At 43.7% G+C, this 15,420-nt stretch overlaps 1 protein-coding gene across 1 annotated transcript in view; it reads left to right on the forward strand.

Annotated features, from left to right (window-relative positions):
* Positions 1-290: 290 nt before the first annotated feature.
* The window catches only part of Pde5a (phosphodiesterase 5A), a 131,378-nt gene continuing 116,248 nt past the window's right edge, over positions 291-15,420 (forward strand). The window contains exon 1 of the mRNA XM_057793249.1: positions 291-614. Coding sequence (XP_057649232.1) covers positions 493-614 — 122 coding nt within the window. The 5' untranslated portion in view covers positions 291-492. The remainder of the gene's footprint in view (positions 615-15,420) is intronic.

The following is a 15,420-nucleotide window of genomic DNA, read 5'->3' on the forward strand; positions in this document are numbered from 1 at the left end:
AGGTTAACGTTCTCCTTCACTTTCTAGTGACGTTCCCCCTGCCTCCTTCGTTCTGGACTCAGCGTGGGTCCTCAATGCGTTATCTTCCCCTTCCTTCAGTTGGGCTTTGCATACACGCCCACTGGCACCTTTGCGAGCGTCTGGAAGCTGTCTCGGCCCACAGCGCACCCCAGCGGGCGGTCTGGATTTCTCCTAGCTCGGGCCACTTGGCTTCCGGAGAGCTCGCCAGTCAGAGCCGCGGCAGATGCAGAAAGCCGGTCTCCGTGGGACCCCAACGAGGGCACCCGCTACCTGGGAACCTCGGGGACCTGGAGGGGCGGGGCAGGGCGTGCTGGGAGACTTGCCCGCGGCCCTGCAGCTTCGCGGGAGGAGTGCCGGCCTGAAGCCAGGCAAAAGGGGAGGGTCTCGAGCTCTGTCCCGCTCCTCCGAGAGAGGGACCCGGCCGGGTGGAAATCTTGCACCCAGGAGCCACTGAGACGCGCGGCACACACCATGGAACGAGCCGGCCCCAGTTCCGTGCAGCCGAAGCAGCAGCGGGACCAGGACTGGGTGGAAGCGTGGCTGGATGATCACCGGGACTTTACCTTCTCTTACTTTGTTAGAAAAGCCACCAGGTAAGAAGAGGATCCACAAAGGACACGGCCAGGGGCATGAAGCGTGACCTAGGGCTTATCTTTCTTCCCCATTCAATTTTTCCCTTTGGTTCAACATTAAACAATCCCGGTTCCCAGGCCCTTTGCTTCTGAAGTAGCTTCTCGGTCCCAGTGCGGACTGGAGTCCTCGACTTAGAGCGAGCACGGTTGAAAACTGAGGCGTCGGATTAGATAGAACTTGCCCACGAAGTTAAAAACAAAAATGTATAGCCGGCCTGGGAGTAAGATTACTTTCACACACGCTCACGGGCCTTCCCACCCGGCCCCCAGTCCCCTCTAACCCTCCCGGTTTCCCCCTAAAACCTATTTAGCAAAACCAAAACAAGCCAGAGCCCCCTTCCCAGCGGCTCCGGAAGCACCACTGCGGGCGCGTCCCTGTGGCCGCGCTCCTCCCCTGCCCCGCTCGCTCTGACCCTGGCAGGGCGGGGAAGCCGGGGGGATCGGGACCAAGCCACCGGGAAGCCCGGGAGCAGCAGCGTGCCCAGGTCGCCTCAGGGAGGACTATCTCCTTGGGTCCCCAGGCAGTCCCCGGATCATCCCGCCGCAAGCTGCGGCGCCGCAAGGAGGTCCTTCCAGGAGCTTTGCTGCGCGCACACAAAGGGCGCGCGGGGGGGCTGGGTGGCGGCTGGGCGGACTCAGGGGCCCGGGGCCCCGGGCACCCCAGAGGCCAGCTCTTCCTGGTCGCGAGCCAAGCGCCGGGAGGCCGCCGCGGAGGGCGGGGAGGAGGGAGCCTGTCCTCCAGGAGCCGACTGCAGCAGGGGCAGTCGGGGCGCGCGAGGACTTGAGAGTGGAACCGAGGGACTAGAGGGTGGAGCAGAGTGCGTGGCGGGCGGGTCCCCCCGAAGCTCAAGGAGTCGCCTCGAAGCCCGCGCGCGCGCGCTCATCTCCCGCGCGCCGACCTGGGCTGAACTAACAAGCTCTGCTTTGGAGAAGGGGCTGGAGCCCCGCCACCGGCGCCTTGGGGCAACGGCCGTCGAGCAGCTGGTGCTGGCCGCCCGAGCCGGGAGGGCGACTCTCGCCGGGCGGGGATGGTGGACAAGCCGGCGGGGACTCGCCTGTGCGCGGCCGCCACTCGGCCCGGCGCTGCCCGCCAGGGGGCGACGCCACGCGGGGTCCGCAGCCGGCGACCCGCAGCGAAGAGGAGGCACCGACCGTAGGGGAGCCAGCCGGGCACCCACGGAACTCCTCCGACCCCGAGAATCTCCCGAGTCCACCTTCCGAGGAGTTCGGAAACCAGAGTCCCACGTTTGCTATGTTGCCCTTTGGAGACAAAACGAGGTACTTCCTTCACCATCCCGCTGACCGCTTTGCCTGGGGAGGGGTGCGGGAGTCGCCAGGGTTGGAGGTGGCACTCAACACACCTGCGGAGTAAATGGGCGGTGTGATTTTGTGTCTCTTCTTGCTTTCTCTCCGAGAAACTGTTTGGGGTCAGTTTTCCCTTTTCCCACCCAGTAGGATAGTTTGGACGTTTTGCTTGTGAGCCTAACTTTTAATCCCTGAGCCATCCTCTCCCGGAGAACCCAGATAAGTTCTGAGTACCCTCCTTTGATTACCCCCACCCCCACCCCATAGTGCCTTCTTCCTTCAATCCCTGAGTTTAGAGCGACCAGATGATACCTCCGAAGGGAAAATGATTTCTTTTTAAAACGTTACTGGGTGTTTGAGCAGAGGCACCAAGATAGACAGACCATCTCGAGCTAGAATTATCGATTGCTGTGAACCAACAGTTTCCAAGGGTCACTAGCGACTCTGAGACCATCTGTCCCCGGTGTCCTGTCTCTGCACTTTCTCACCCTCTGCTGCCTTTGAATTAGAGCACAGGAAATGGGGAGGGGCTAGAGAGTAGGGCTGAGTTTTAAAGAATGCTTTGGAGGTGTCCTTTAGATAGGTTGTTAATAGAGGAAAGAGTAAGACAGCTTGTCTAAAAACACCGCAGAAGCGTTCCATTCTTTGTTTCCCCTCTCTGCTTTGAAGACAAACTTTGGATGGTTTACTTGCAGGTTTTTGACTAGTCCTAGGAGAGAACACTCTCAAACCTTCCAAAAACCTTGAAAGCACAGCAACATTGTATTTGAAAGTCTAAACAGGCTCAATACATTTGCTATTACTTTTTTTTCTCTCAAGTGGAATACAATTAAAATCTCAATTACAGTGCTTACTGTAAAATTTAGATAGTCTGAGACTCCAAAAGACGGTTTCCAGTTAGGGCACTACTTGATTCTCTGTCTCTGAGTAAAACTTGGAAAAATGAAATGACAGTGTAAAATATTTAAAGGCCTTCATTTTGAGAAGTTGAGAAAGTTATTAGCATAAAGAATAATACTCTAGGAATTTTTGTGCAGCCCTTGGGCGTTCTTCGTGGAATTGAAGTTCGGCTTTTTGCTGGCGATCTTAGCTGAAGGCTTTTAACGTAAGCATAGGAAGCTGGACACCACTTGATTATTCCTTTTTTTTTTTTTTTAAAGTCAGACTACAAGGGTTAGTGTGCCTCACATTGTTGAGATAAAAATTTATTGTGTCCATTTTAGCCATGTTAACTTTACAGCACAGTTCTTTTTAAACTAGAGCCTGCGTCATTTTGTTGTGCTTTGTAAGTATAAAAAAAAACATATGTGCATATGTAAAATGTGTATGCAAGTCTACAGAGAGGCATGTGGCGTGTTTAAAAGCTTAAAATGAATTTAGATTCATTTAGAATGCCCATCTGCGGCAGAAATCAGGCTTATTGATAGAAATGTTTCTGCATTTATTAATTGTTGTCACGTGGCACAAATGTATGATATACACTCCTTTCGCCAGGCCCAATTGTCTGCATCGAAGCATAGTCCCGGAACATAATGAAACTCCTGGCGTTCTGGGTTTTCATACACCCCTTAATCTGGCTTGGCCTTGACAGCAGTGAGGTTGTCAAGTTTGTTTTTTTTTCCCTTAAAAGTGTCTTCAAATACATAGCCACATTCTGTATTAGTGGCTAGATTCTCCAGCAAAGGAATGGATGAACGCTTCTTAATGTTCACAAACCATTTACATGAACTGGAGTGTGAAAGTTGAACGAGGTGTAACATAGTCTATCAGCATGAAAATTCACTGTTTTTCTTATAAACGACTAGCGCACACCTCCCAGCCTCACTATCCTAAACAACTGGGCGTCCTTCAGGACTGAGTTAATTGGAGGCTTTAATGTGTAGCCATTTACAAAGACAGCCTTCATGGTGCTAAAGCCTCTCGGCAGCTGCTGTTGTTCCTGAGAGCATATTGGAACAGTGTTACCTTTCATTAGTTACTAATCCGGTCTGTGACTGTGGGTGATGCTTTAAGTCATTTACTACTGAAGGGGTGAGATGCATTTTATTGTTTGTTTGCCTGGCCAGAGCCTGAGAATATTTGGCCTCCAGTGGAAACAGGAGATTTAAGTGAGGACAAGTTTTATGGCAGGTTGGATCAAAGTCCAGAAACAGAAGTTTTACAGGTCCTTGCCGCCTCCTGCCACACACTTGACACCACAAAGCGGGGCTGAAGTAGTTGAGTCCCCAGGTCCTGCCGTTGGGATCTTCGTCCTTCTCTCCTTGACTTTTTTGTATTTATTTTTCTTGGTGCAGTTGTGGGAATTAGCTATGGTCTTCCGCATGCAAGGCAAAGGCTCTGCCAATTGAGCTATATCATACCCAGCACTCAAAATTTTGAGGTAAGGTCTCATTAAGTTGTCCCATGGTTTTGAACTCACTGTGTAGCTCAGGCCGAATCTATCTCAGCTTTCCAAATATTTAAATAGTTGGTATTGGCACAGGCCACGATGCCTGGTTCCTGTTTCATTTCTAAAAGATGTAATATTTTTATTTGTAAGGTACATTTGTTAAACTTATATGGAGACTATAAAATACATATTGCTATCCATTCTTAAAACTCACTCTTTCTGCAGTTACATAGGAATGAAAACCGTTTCGGCGTGCAGAGAAATATTTACTATGCGTATCTTTTAGACAATGGTATTGGAAATAATAAGTTCTTCAGAGCATTTGCCTAGTCTGAGTGTGACTGTGGGTGTGTGTTTATGTATTTATAGCAGTGATTCTCATGCAGTAACGAACAGTTTTCTTGTGTTGTCCTGTGCTCTCTACGCCCGTGCTGCCTGCCTTCTAGGCTCCTGGATGCTCTCTGATAAGCTTCTCTTCTTCTTGCCTAGAAGAATCCATAGAAGCCCTTGGAACAACAGCTATTTCTCATTGCCCTCTTCTCTGTAATGCTTTCATTTCATACTTCTAGATCTGTCTTAGATCATAAAGTACATGATCAAGATTTGTAAATATGTGTATATTTTATGCAGTATTAATCATAGATGCCTTTCTTGAAGTAAAGTGATGTCCATGTTACAATGTAAACTTAAATAAGCTTGTAAAATCTATAGTCTTTTCCAGTTTGTGATCTGAAAAATCTATAGAAACTGTCAATATTTTCATGATATCATGTCCATAGTAGTTTAAGATTAGGAAACAATGGTGTTTTTCTTATTCGACGAAACAAGATTTATTTTTTCATGGTATTAGGGATTGTATCTGCAACCTCCAGCACCATAGACAAGTTAGTGTCCCATCTGTGAACTATGTGTAGGGCCAGCCCCAAATGGGCCTTCAACTAATTCCATGTATACAGATGATCTCTGTTCTCTGACATTGTTTCTTTTAAGGTAAACTTTTAAAAAACTGCATAAAGTTACACATTCAGCCCTTATCAATGGCAGAGGATGTGATTTAGGAAGATGCTCCCCTTCCATTGTATTTGGAAACAAATTACAGGCTCGCTCCCCCTGCTGTGGATGTTTCCATAATGCCCCAGAATGATTTCCTTTGTAATGGAAAAGACTACACAGACCTGGGCAGTATTTGTTTCTAGCCTAAGCAGAGTTTATTAAACTTTCAATTGTGGTTTTCGTGTTACATTTGTTTTTGTTGTTGTTTTCGGAGCCGAGTGTAGGATAAAAACATTCCTTCCGAGGATGAAAAATTTGTTAATAAGCCGTGGAACAATCAAATAAATCAGTGGGTTGATTGGTCATTCAGAGTTGAAAATGCTTCGTTCCTGAGCGCACTGTACAGGACTTTCTGGAACTTTAGTTTGGAGGCCCAGACATAGGTGCAGGTTGTTGGTGTTGGTGTTACAGCCATCCATGTGCCTGGGGAGCAGCTTTGGTGTGAGGCTCCCAGGAGTGAGTGCCTGAGAGCTGTACGCATAGGAATAAAACCGGAGAGTCTCGCCACATGACTCATTCATTTGATATTTAGTTCTATAATCATTTTTGCTGACTTGGTATTCTCATTTTGTTTAAAATGGTATCATTATTCATTTATTTTTATAGGACTTTCTTCATTTTCAGTGAATGGTAGGACTTTGTAAGCATTTCCAGTCAAATACTTAGGGTGGGCAAAACAAATTGAGTGTTAAGTTTCGAAGAATCATGTTGACAAATAGAAATAAAAAATGTTTTAAAGCCTTTAAAAATATGTCCTTTTCTCTGGGCTTGAGTTTGTAATGGACATACTGTTTGAATTCTTTTTTTTTTCTTTTTCTGAGATGATTATTCTGTGTAGCCCTGGCTGCCCTGGAACTTGCTTTGTAGACCAGGCTGGCCTCGAACTCAGAGCTCAGAAATCTGCCCACCTCTGTCTCCCTGCTGGAACTAAAGGTGTGCGCTACCACTGTTTAGCTTTTCTTTTCTTTCTTCTCCTCCTTCTCCTTCTCTTCCTTCTTTTCCCTTTATCCTGTTTATTATGGGCCAAACTTATTGTCTTCTTTGTTTGGGAGAGGGAAGGATTCTCATTCATAAAATGACCTCTGAATAAAGAAGTGTGTGGGTGGGGGGGCATTCTTAAACTTTGGAGGAAACTGACTGTCATTTGATGTTTTAGTGATAAATCTCTCTCTCTCTCTCTCTCTCTCTCTCTATATATATATATATATATATATATATATATATATATATCATCATCATCTGTATTCTCTGTTGAATTCCTGTTTAAGAATATAAGAAAATATCCTATTCCTTTGAACTAATAAAATAATTAAACCCTCAGATACACACAGAGAGGGATGGGGAAAAGGGGGGACATTGAATTTTATAGTTATAGAATCCATTGTTTTAAATTTAAGTCATATACCCCTCATATGGGAGGCCTTGGGTTCAATTTGTAGCATAAATCAAACAAACAAATAAATAAATAAAACAAACCCCCACCCCTGTTACATAAGGGCTTTCTGATGTCTGGTATTGTAGTTAGGGAGTTTTTGTTTACATATGACAAAACCCTACCTCGCCCCAGATAGAATTGACTGTTCATTGGAATGCCCAGGGATTGGATCAGTTGTGCGTTCATCTGATCGGATAATCTTGTTAAGAGTCTGTTTGTTTGTCTGTCTGTCTTTCCCTTGCCCATTTATCTGTTGGCCTTGAACTTCATCTTCGGGTGCTGGCAAAATTCCTCTTTGGTGAGTCTTAAACTTCTGCTGTTAACAGGACACCTTCTTAGCCTTGGCGATGCTCCCCACACTACTCCCCTTTACTGGGATCACCTGCCTTCTCTGCACTAATCCAAGAGAGTAGGGAAGTTCGATTGCTTTAGCAGGGCAGTAGCTACACAGTTCTCAGTGTTCCTTTCTGGAAAGGGCTGTGGGAGAGGGGAGAAGAAAAGGGAGGGAAGAGGAGAGATTGTCAAAGTAATGTGGATAGCATATCTGGTGCTGATCCTCCCTGCTCCCCCCTCTTTATTTTTTTAGAACCTTACTCTTTGTTGCGGGCTTTTCTAGAACTCTCTATGTAGCTTCAGATTCCTTGTACTCTTCCTGCTTCAGCCTTCTGAGCCCTGGGGTAATAGGTGTGAGTCACCACCCCCCATCTTTTCGTTTTAATGTGTAGCCAAATGTGGAACTTTTAAAAGTCAAATCGACGTAGATAGGTATAATTTAATCGTAGCTACAACATTTGTGCAACTGCAATCCTAAATTGCATTTTAAGTGAATTATGAACAGAATGATAAAACTACAATCAAATGCAAATTGGCAGCAGTCATTAAACGCCCCTTGCAGCGTCATTAGCCCAGTTGTGGCAATGAGCAGAACATCCTGGCCATCAGACCTCTTCCATGTCGCCCCACAACAACAGCTCACGCCTCCCGCTGGCCCTGGGAGCATTTGTGCACCGTTAGTCCGATAGCATGACATCCTCACTTTTGGATTTCATTTTTCATGTGGGATGAAAGTCTGCCTATATATTAAATTTACTTTCCCACCAACTTATTGAAGGTAACAAGTGGGTGATTCCAATCATTTATGGCATACTTTCACCTTCTTCTGTCTTAGTCATGACCTTTTGAAAATACCAAACTAAAGCACGTTTATAGAAATGTGCAATTCTTCGAAATATACACGTATTGAGTCCTCAAGTCTTCAGCCTGATAAATGGCCACTTAGTGCCATTCCCCCTGTTTCTAAACTGCAAACCAATCAGTATACTTAGCTAGGGCTAGGTTTCCGTTCCTAAACTTTCTTCCAGATTGCTGCAGGTTGGCCCTTAAGTGATATCATTCCTCCATGCACATAGGAACGCAAGGAAAAATGCAAAGCAGGGTGACCTTCCCAACATGGAAGTGTTTCTGCGTTTTCTTTGCCTCTGGCCTCAGTGAATTGAAGAACTTTAGGCAGAGGTTCCCTTTCATTGCCATATCGAACCCAAGTGAAGAATGTATCGTCAGGGTAGAGCTCACGGAGGGTGTGAGGGGCCTCAGAGCTCCTGTTTCCTTTACTGTCCTTATAGTCAGCTAATCTTTTATTCACCTAAAGTGTTTCCCAGACGTATAGGTTGGGGTTTGACCGTGATGTGCTTTGCTCTGAGACACTATCCATCAAATTTCAGCGTAAATTACGTCTTCGGGCCCCAGGTACTTAATGCCAGGAGCATTTATAATGCCAAGAACACCCCAAGATTGTGACACCAAGTCTGTATCCCCACATTTCCAGATTTCCCTCAAGGACTGGCACCATCACTCGGTTTAGAGCCACCATTTAAGAACCTTTAAAATGCATTTATGTTATGGAAACTTGGAGCCTTTTATGTGCCAAACTTAGGTGTCAGTTCCTAATCCATCTTTCTGAGAGAATGGCTTTAGCTGTGATGTTTACTAACTCTGTAAGTTAGAATGGATGGACTTTGAGTTCTCAGGACAGTGAAAGGAGATAATGCATTTTGTCTGCTTTTTCCTGCTGGTGTTTTGTTTTATTAGTAGTTTATGGTTTTCACATTGAGAATTAATAGCACCTAAAAGTTGATCATAAACATTGATAGCTATTTTCCTTTCCTGACAAATAAGAGCCAGAACAATACTTTAAAAGGGCTCAAATGTCCTTCATTCTTAGGTGGCTTTTTATCAGTGGTCTGACGGAGCCTTATTTGGGATTGTGTAAGACTCTAGCAAGGTAATTGGAACAGGAATTAGGCCCTAAGGTTTTGCTCCCAGCAGAGATGGGAGCTGAGAGGAGCCAGGGCCAGGCCACAGCTTCACCCCTGACTTTAAAGGCTCCTCCAGCTTGAACATTCCTTGCTTCTCAGGAGAACACAGCATCAGCTTCTCAAGTTAAACAGTTTCATTCTTGTATTTTTCCAAGCTTGAGTAGCGGATCCAGGTCAAATTATGCAAACCCTGTAACTAAAACTGTATAAAATAGGATCTAAGAGCAGGAAAAATAGCCAACATTATTTTTATGAGTTATTTTTGTATTTTTTTTCCTACAAATAATTTTGGAGATTGTTTTATACAATCATTCTTTCCAGCCAGAGGACTTAGTAGGCGCTTTCTAATTCAGGTACTAGTGATTAATTGATACAACCGGTGGATTAAAAAAAAACATTGAAAAGAACAAAAAAGATGACATTTTAATAGTATAGTTATAAACAAGAACATGAACTCGAGTGCTGTGGATTAGTCACACCTGCAGATCTTCCCTTTGTTTTGTTTGAGGCACCCAGAAAAAGCTCTCTCAAAAGTTATTGCTCAAGAGACTGCTCCGAGGGTATCCTTGAGGTCCAGGGTTGGCCACAACCTACTGCTAGTGTTTCCCTTCAGTTGGATAGGAAGTAAAATGGAAAAATAAGAAGAATAAGAAGAAGTAAAATGGCCAACCTTTATACTCAAATGACCTATAGCATTTTTAATCAAGTTTTAAAAATATGTGCAGGTATAGAGTTATCATATTATAGAATATTGCCGAGTTAATTATTGTATATATATAATTTTTCAAGACAGGATTTCTCTGTGTAGCTTGGGAGCCTGTCCTGGAACTCACTCTGTAGACCAGGCTGACCTCGAGCTCACAGAGATCCGCCTGCCTCTGCCTCCCGAGTGCTGGGATTACAGGAGTGTGCCACCACCGCCCGACAGTGTATTTTCTAATATATGTGGCTAGATAATTTTATCCTTTTAGTAGTAATAGGAAGACAATTTCATTCTTGTAATTGTTTTATTAAACTAAATTCCTAGCTCATAATCTTTATGTATGGTTTCGAAAATTATGTCGTATATGAGTCTCCACATTGTTAATGTGGAAAATCCATTTTTAAATTTTAATTTGAAAAATATCTTGAAACATTTTCTTTTTCTTCATATTAAGAGTTTCTGTAAAAATGGATATTTTACATTTATTTTAATGCACATGCGTGTGTGTGTGTGTGTGTGTGTGTGTGTGTGTATATATACACACAAGTATACCACAGTGAGTTTTTGGAGGTCAGAGGTCAAATTGTGGACCTTGTTTCTTGCCATAATGTGGGCTCCAGGGGTAAAAGCTGGGTGCCCATGCTTGGAGACAGTTACCTTTACCTGGTGAGCCATTTGGCCTGCCCCAAATGGTGGTTTTAAATTAAGTGCTTAAAAGGAAGTAATGAAGGGCTGGGCATGTAATCCCATGGGAAGCTAAGACTAAGAGCTTCTTATGTTCAGGTTCAGCCTTGGTGATTTCTAAAATAGAACAGAGGAAGAAACCATAGTTCTTATTCTGTTGAAGTAAATTGAATAAATTCTCGTCCTTTAAACAGTCAGGTGATTTAAAATGAATACTATAGTCTGTGTTCGGTTAGTTATGCCATCACTGTACGCACATTGAATTAGGTTTCTGGACTGTGCGAGGCAAATAATATTTCACAGGGAGAACAAATTATGTACTTAGTGTCGTATTCGTTGAAAGGGTTGGTGTGGGTTTCAGTCCTGATTCTGTGTCACCAGAGCCCCTCAGATAGCATTATATCTACACTGAAGTTCATTATCAGTTTTAACAAAAGAAAAAACTAAAGCTTATAGATTTAATGTCATGTGGAATCTAACTCAAGAAGAGATTAGAATTTGTCTAAGCTTCTTTTAGTGTACAAGACCATTAAATAATGGGGTGTCTTTGCTAATGTGAATATATATTGGGAATATATTTTGTATATAATTTTAATGTAAGAGCCTCTAATGTCATCGGCTTTTAAAAAAGTGACTGAAAATTTAGTCATTAAGCTACTGCAATTAGATCTTAATATTAGAACAAAATTATCCTAAGTATAGGGCTGGAGCAATGACAGCATCTGGTGTTCTTGCAGAGGACTGGGGTTCAGTTCCCAGCATCCACACTAGGAGGCTCACAACCATCGGTAACCCCAGTTCCAAGGGATCCCGTGCACTCTTATGGCCTCTATGTGCACCTGAATGTCTGTGCTGTGGATGCACTGACTTAGGTACACATGTCCAGAAAATAAGAAAGGGAGGAAGAGAGGGAGGGAGGGAAGGACGAAAGGAAGGAAGGAAATAAATGAATTTTAAAATAACACCCAAAGTGCAGAATATTTTTAGTTAAAAAATTCTTTAAGAGTATTTGTTTGGGGGGTTGGAGCGATGGCTCAGCGGTTAAGAGCACTGGCTGCTCTTCCAGGGGCCCTGAGTTCAATTCCCAGCACATGATGGCTCACAACTATCTATAATGAGATCTGATGCCCTCTTCTGGCCCACAGAACTGAGAACATGCAGACAGAGCACTCGTGAACATAAATAGTTAAATCTTTAAAGAAGTAACAATTATTTGGGCAAAAGGGTAAGATGCATTCCGTTAGTTGCTTTGCAAACAGATTTTATCCATATTTTAATTCAAGAGAATTATTAGGTTTATATCACAATTTTGCTTTTGTCTTGTAAATTTTTGTTTCCTTATTTTTCTAGATTCTAAGATATATTCTATAAAACATAGACAAAATATTTTCTTTTTTCCTATCAAAATATCTAGAACACTCATTATACATTTGAAGCCATTTAAGCAGTTTGACTTTGATAGAAAGTGATATGACTCTTATTTGGAGGTGTAATTGAAAATAATCCTTCCCTTCCCAAGTTACTTTTGCTCATGGTGTTTGATCGCAGCAATAGAAACCCTAACTAAGACAGTAGACAGACACTCTACCAATGGAGTCACTTTTTCGACCTCAAATTTACTTAATTATTTGTTAAAAAGTATTACTAGTTTGGCACCATTTGTTCAATAATTAATTAAGTCTATCAAATATCCTTTTAAAGGAGGCATAGGGGACCTGTAAAATGAAATGTATAGCATTTTATTTCTGCTTGCGTGTAACTTTAGCTGTTGAGGTTACGGTAAAAATTCACGACATCTCACCTCCTAATTATCTCCCTGTGTAGCTTTGAACCTTCTGCAGTCAGCAGTCAGTTGATTCATGTCCTTCTGTGTACTGTAAGAGCCAAGCCTCAGAGCCTGGAGTACACTACAGCTGCCAGAGCTTGGCCAGCCGTGAACCTGGGGATGTGTTCCTCAGCTCTCTATCCACACGGTAACAACATCGTGAAACGTACCACAAAGGAGTCTCACGAATCACAATGTCTCAAAGACATTGTGAGTTATATTAAATCATTGCATGAACACTTAGAGGGGCCGAGTGCTGTCCCTAGAGTGGAGCCTTGGAAGAATACATTTCTGATTAGAGTTGTCTTCTAAAAATAGTTGAGATTTAAGACTTAAGTCACCTTTAAGACAGGAACTCAGGGCTTGCTGGTGACAACTTCCATTTGATTCCGTTTCTCCCCACCTAACCAGTATGGATCTTTTGGTGTTTCCCGTGTTTGGCATGTGCCAACTGAGCCTGCACACTGTCCGTGATAGACAAGTTGACAAACACAAGTCGCATTTACCATTAGTGTTACCTGAGAGCAGTCGCTGCCAGCAACGATTTTGAGGCCTTCCAGGTTTTCTCCAGTTATTTTAAGACAATACTGTAAAAGCTGAAAAGCAAAGCTAACTTCTCCTATTTGTAATGGATATACAATGCAGCTCACTTATGAGGTAAGAATGTTCTGTGTCTTAAGATAAGTGAGTGACTGGGTGGTAATTGAGTGAGGAGAGGGAGCCCTTTGGAGGGGACGTTAGCGTGAGGATCTTGGGCATCAGGTTTTCACTACATTTTCTTGGCTATCTTTCTTTGAGGTATTTGTCTCTTTATTCACAGCCTTGTAAAGCTAAAATCAACTAAAAGACTTCAAGCCTCGTGCTTTCTGATTGCTCTCAGGTTCGAAGGGCCGTTAGTAAAGATAGACTTGTGTATTATTAATTATTAGTGCTTACGGCAAAGAGTAAAAACACCTATGGGGATTTTCATCCCCTTTACCCCAGATGTTTTTTATGCAATTAAAACCCTACTTCAAAAAGAAAACAAAAACAAAAACACCCAAGTAGAAGTGTTCTGGAAAGGATAGCAGTTGGAGCGCCTGCTTTGGCCATGGCCCAGAGCGTCCATGATGGATGCAGCTAGCATATACCAAACCATACCTGTCCCTCTGCCAATGGTTTGTTCTCTCCTCTTCTAATTGGCTGGATTTTATGAAGCTCCTTTCTTGGTTCGTCAACTCCATTAGCATGGCACTAAGGACCCAGGAGATAATCAAATCTTATATTTGGTAATCTCACATCCCCTGTATCTTTTCTGCTCAAATTTAATTTTAACTTTAAGAGCAGAGGTTATGGACTTCTTGCATATGCATGCTTTAAGTTGACTTGCCCATCAGCCCTGTGTCAAGGGTAAAGGACTCAGGAGAATTTCTGCCTGTTTAAAAGTGAAGAAGCTGAGGAGCAACAAGAAGTTTGATTGTTAGATCCAAGACCATCTCCTGGCCAGCGGACAACATAAACCATTGTGGGGTCTTATCTTGTCAATGCAGCAGCCATTGTTACCACTAAACCTGCAGAGTTTGGGGAGTAACTGACCATTGAAAGCTGAGCCCTAAATGGGCTGTCTAGATCATTCCATCCAAGACTCAGGGAGCATTGCTTTTTCAGTGAGGGGCACAGAAGCATGTGAGGGCTGGAGGAGGGGAACATCGTTATGGGATCTATCTTTTTGGATGTGGCATGGCTATTGCATGTCAGCTCTGAGCTGTACCAGACTGGTGCAGAGGAGGGAGGGACTCCCCCAGACTGCTGATGCAGTTTATGTTTGTCTGAAGAGGGAGCCATGTTTTCCTTAGTCGTATAACCATTGGTGTTGTGCCCATGTTTCTATTAAACAACCCCTTAATCAGGCTTCTATAAGCAATACTCAGTGGACCACAAAGAGAGTGTGGGGTGGCTAGGGAGGGGGAGGGGGTGATATCTCTCAAGGGAGGAGACTGCTTGGGAAGAGAAGGGATTAGCAAGAGTGAGAAGAAAAGCAAGGGTTATGAAGGGTAATACATTCTAAGATGTGTGAATGTGTCCTAATGAAACCCCTATTGCGTATAATTCATATGTGCTAATAAAAACCGTTGACCAAACACTAGCTTGACCACTAGAGAAGCCACAGTATCTCCACTTTGACTCCCATGTCAGCCCTGCGTCTGATCTCCATAGTGTTGAGGTTGGAGCTGGAGTTATTCCCTTCACGCAGGTATTTTTGACCTTTGACTCCACTGAAGATAGTCATGCGTCTTCTACTTTTTGCTAAGAAGTTGGGGAGTGGGGTGGCTTGAGAGATGGCTCAGAAGTTAAGAACACTGACTGCTCTTTCAGAGGATCCAGGTTCAATTCCCAGCACCCACCTGGTGACTCACAATTGTTCAGAACTCCAGTTCCAGAGGATCTGATACCCTCTTCTGACCTCCATAGGTGCCAGGAGGGCACACGGTGCACAAACATACATGCAGACAGAACACCCATGCAAATAAAATAAGTTAAAAAAAAAAAGAGGTTGGAGTAGTTAGTTAGTGTTTTATGGACGATGCTATTGAAACTCAAAAGGAAAAAGTGACTTACCATTGCTCATGTATCCCATTAATAACAAATGCTAAGGTTAGAACTCAGAATTGGAGGCTACAAACTTATAATACCCCAAATGGCCTCTAACCCTCTGAAACCATAAGCTGCACATTAAATGCCTTCCTTTATAAGTTGACTTGGTCATAGTGTTTTGTCACAGCAATAGAAAGGTAACTAAAGAGCTGGGCGGTGGTGGCGCACGCCTTTAATCCCAGCAGTTGGGAGGCAGAGACAGGTGAATCTCTGTGAGTTCGAGACCAGCCTGGTCTACAAGAGCTAGTTCCAGGACAGGCTCCAAAGCCACAGAGAAACCCTGTCTCGAAAAACCAAAAAAAAAAAAAAAAAAAAAAGAAAGGTAACTAAGGGAGTAGTTGGTACCAGGCAGTGGACTATTGCTTCTACAGGCCTGACTGTAGTGTGTTTTTGGAGGAATATGGACGACTTTGGGACTTTGGAC

Source organism: Chionomys nivalis, chromosome 18 (genome assembly GCF_950005125.1).
Source record: "Chionomys nivalis chromosome 18, mChiNiv1.1, whole genome shotgun sequence".
Taxonomy (NCBI): Eukaryota; Metazoa; Chordata; class Mammalia; order Rodentia; family Cricetidae; genus Chionomys; species Chionomys nivalis.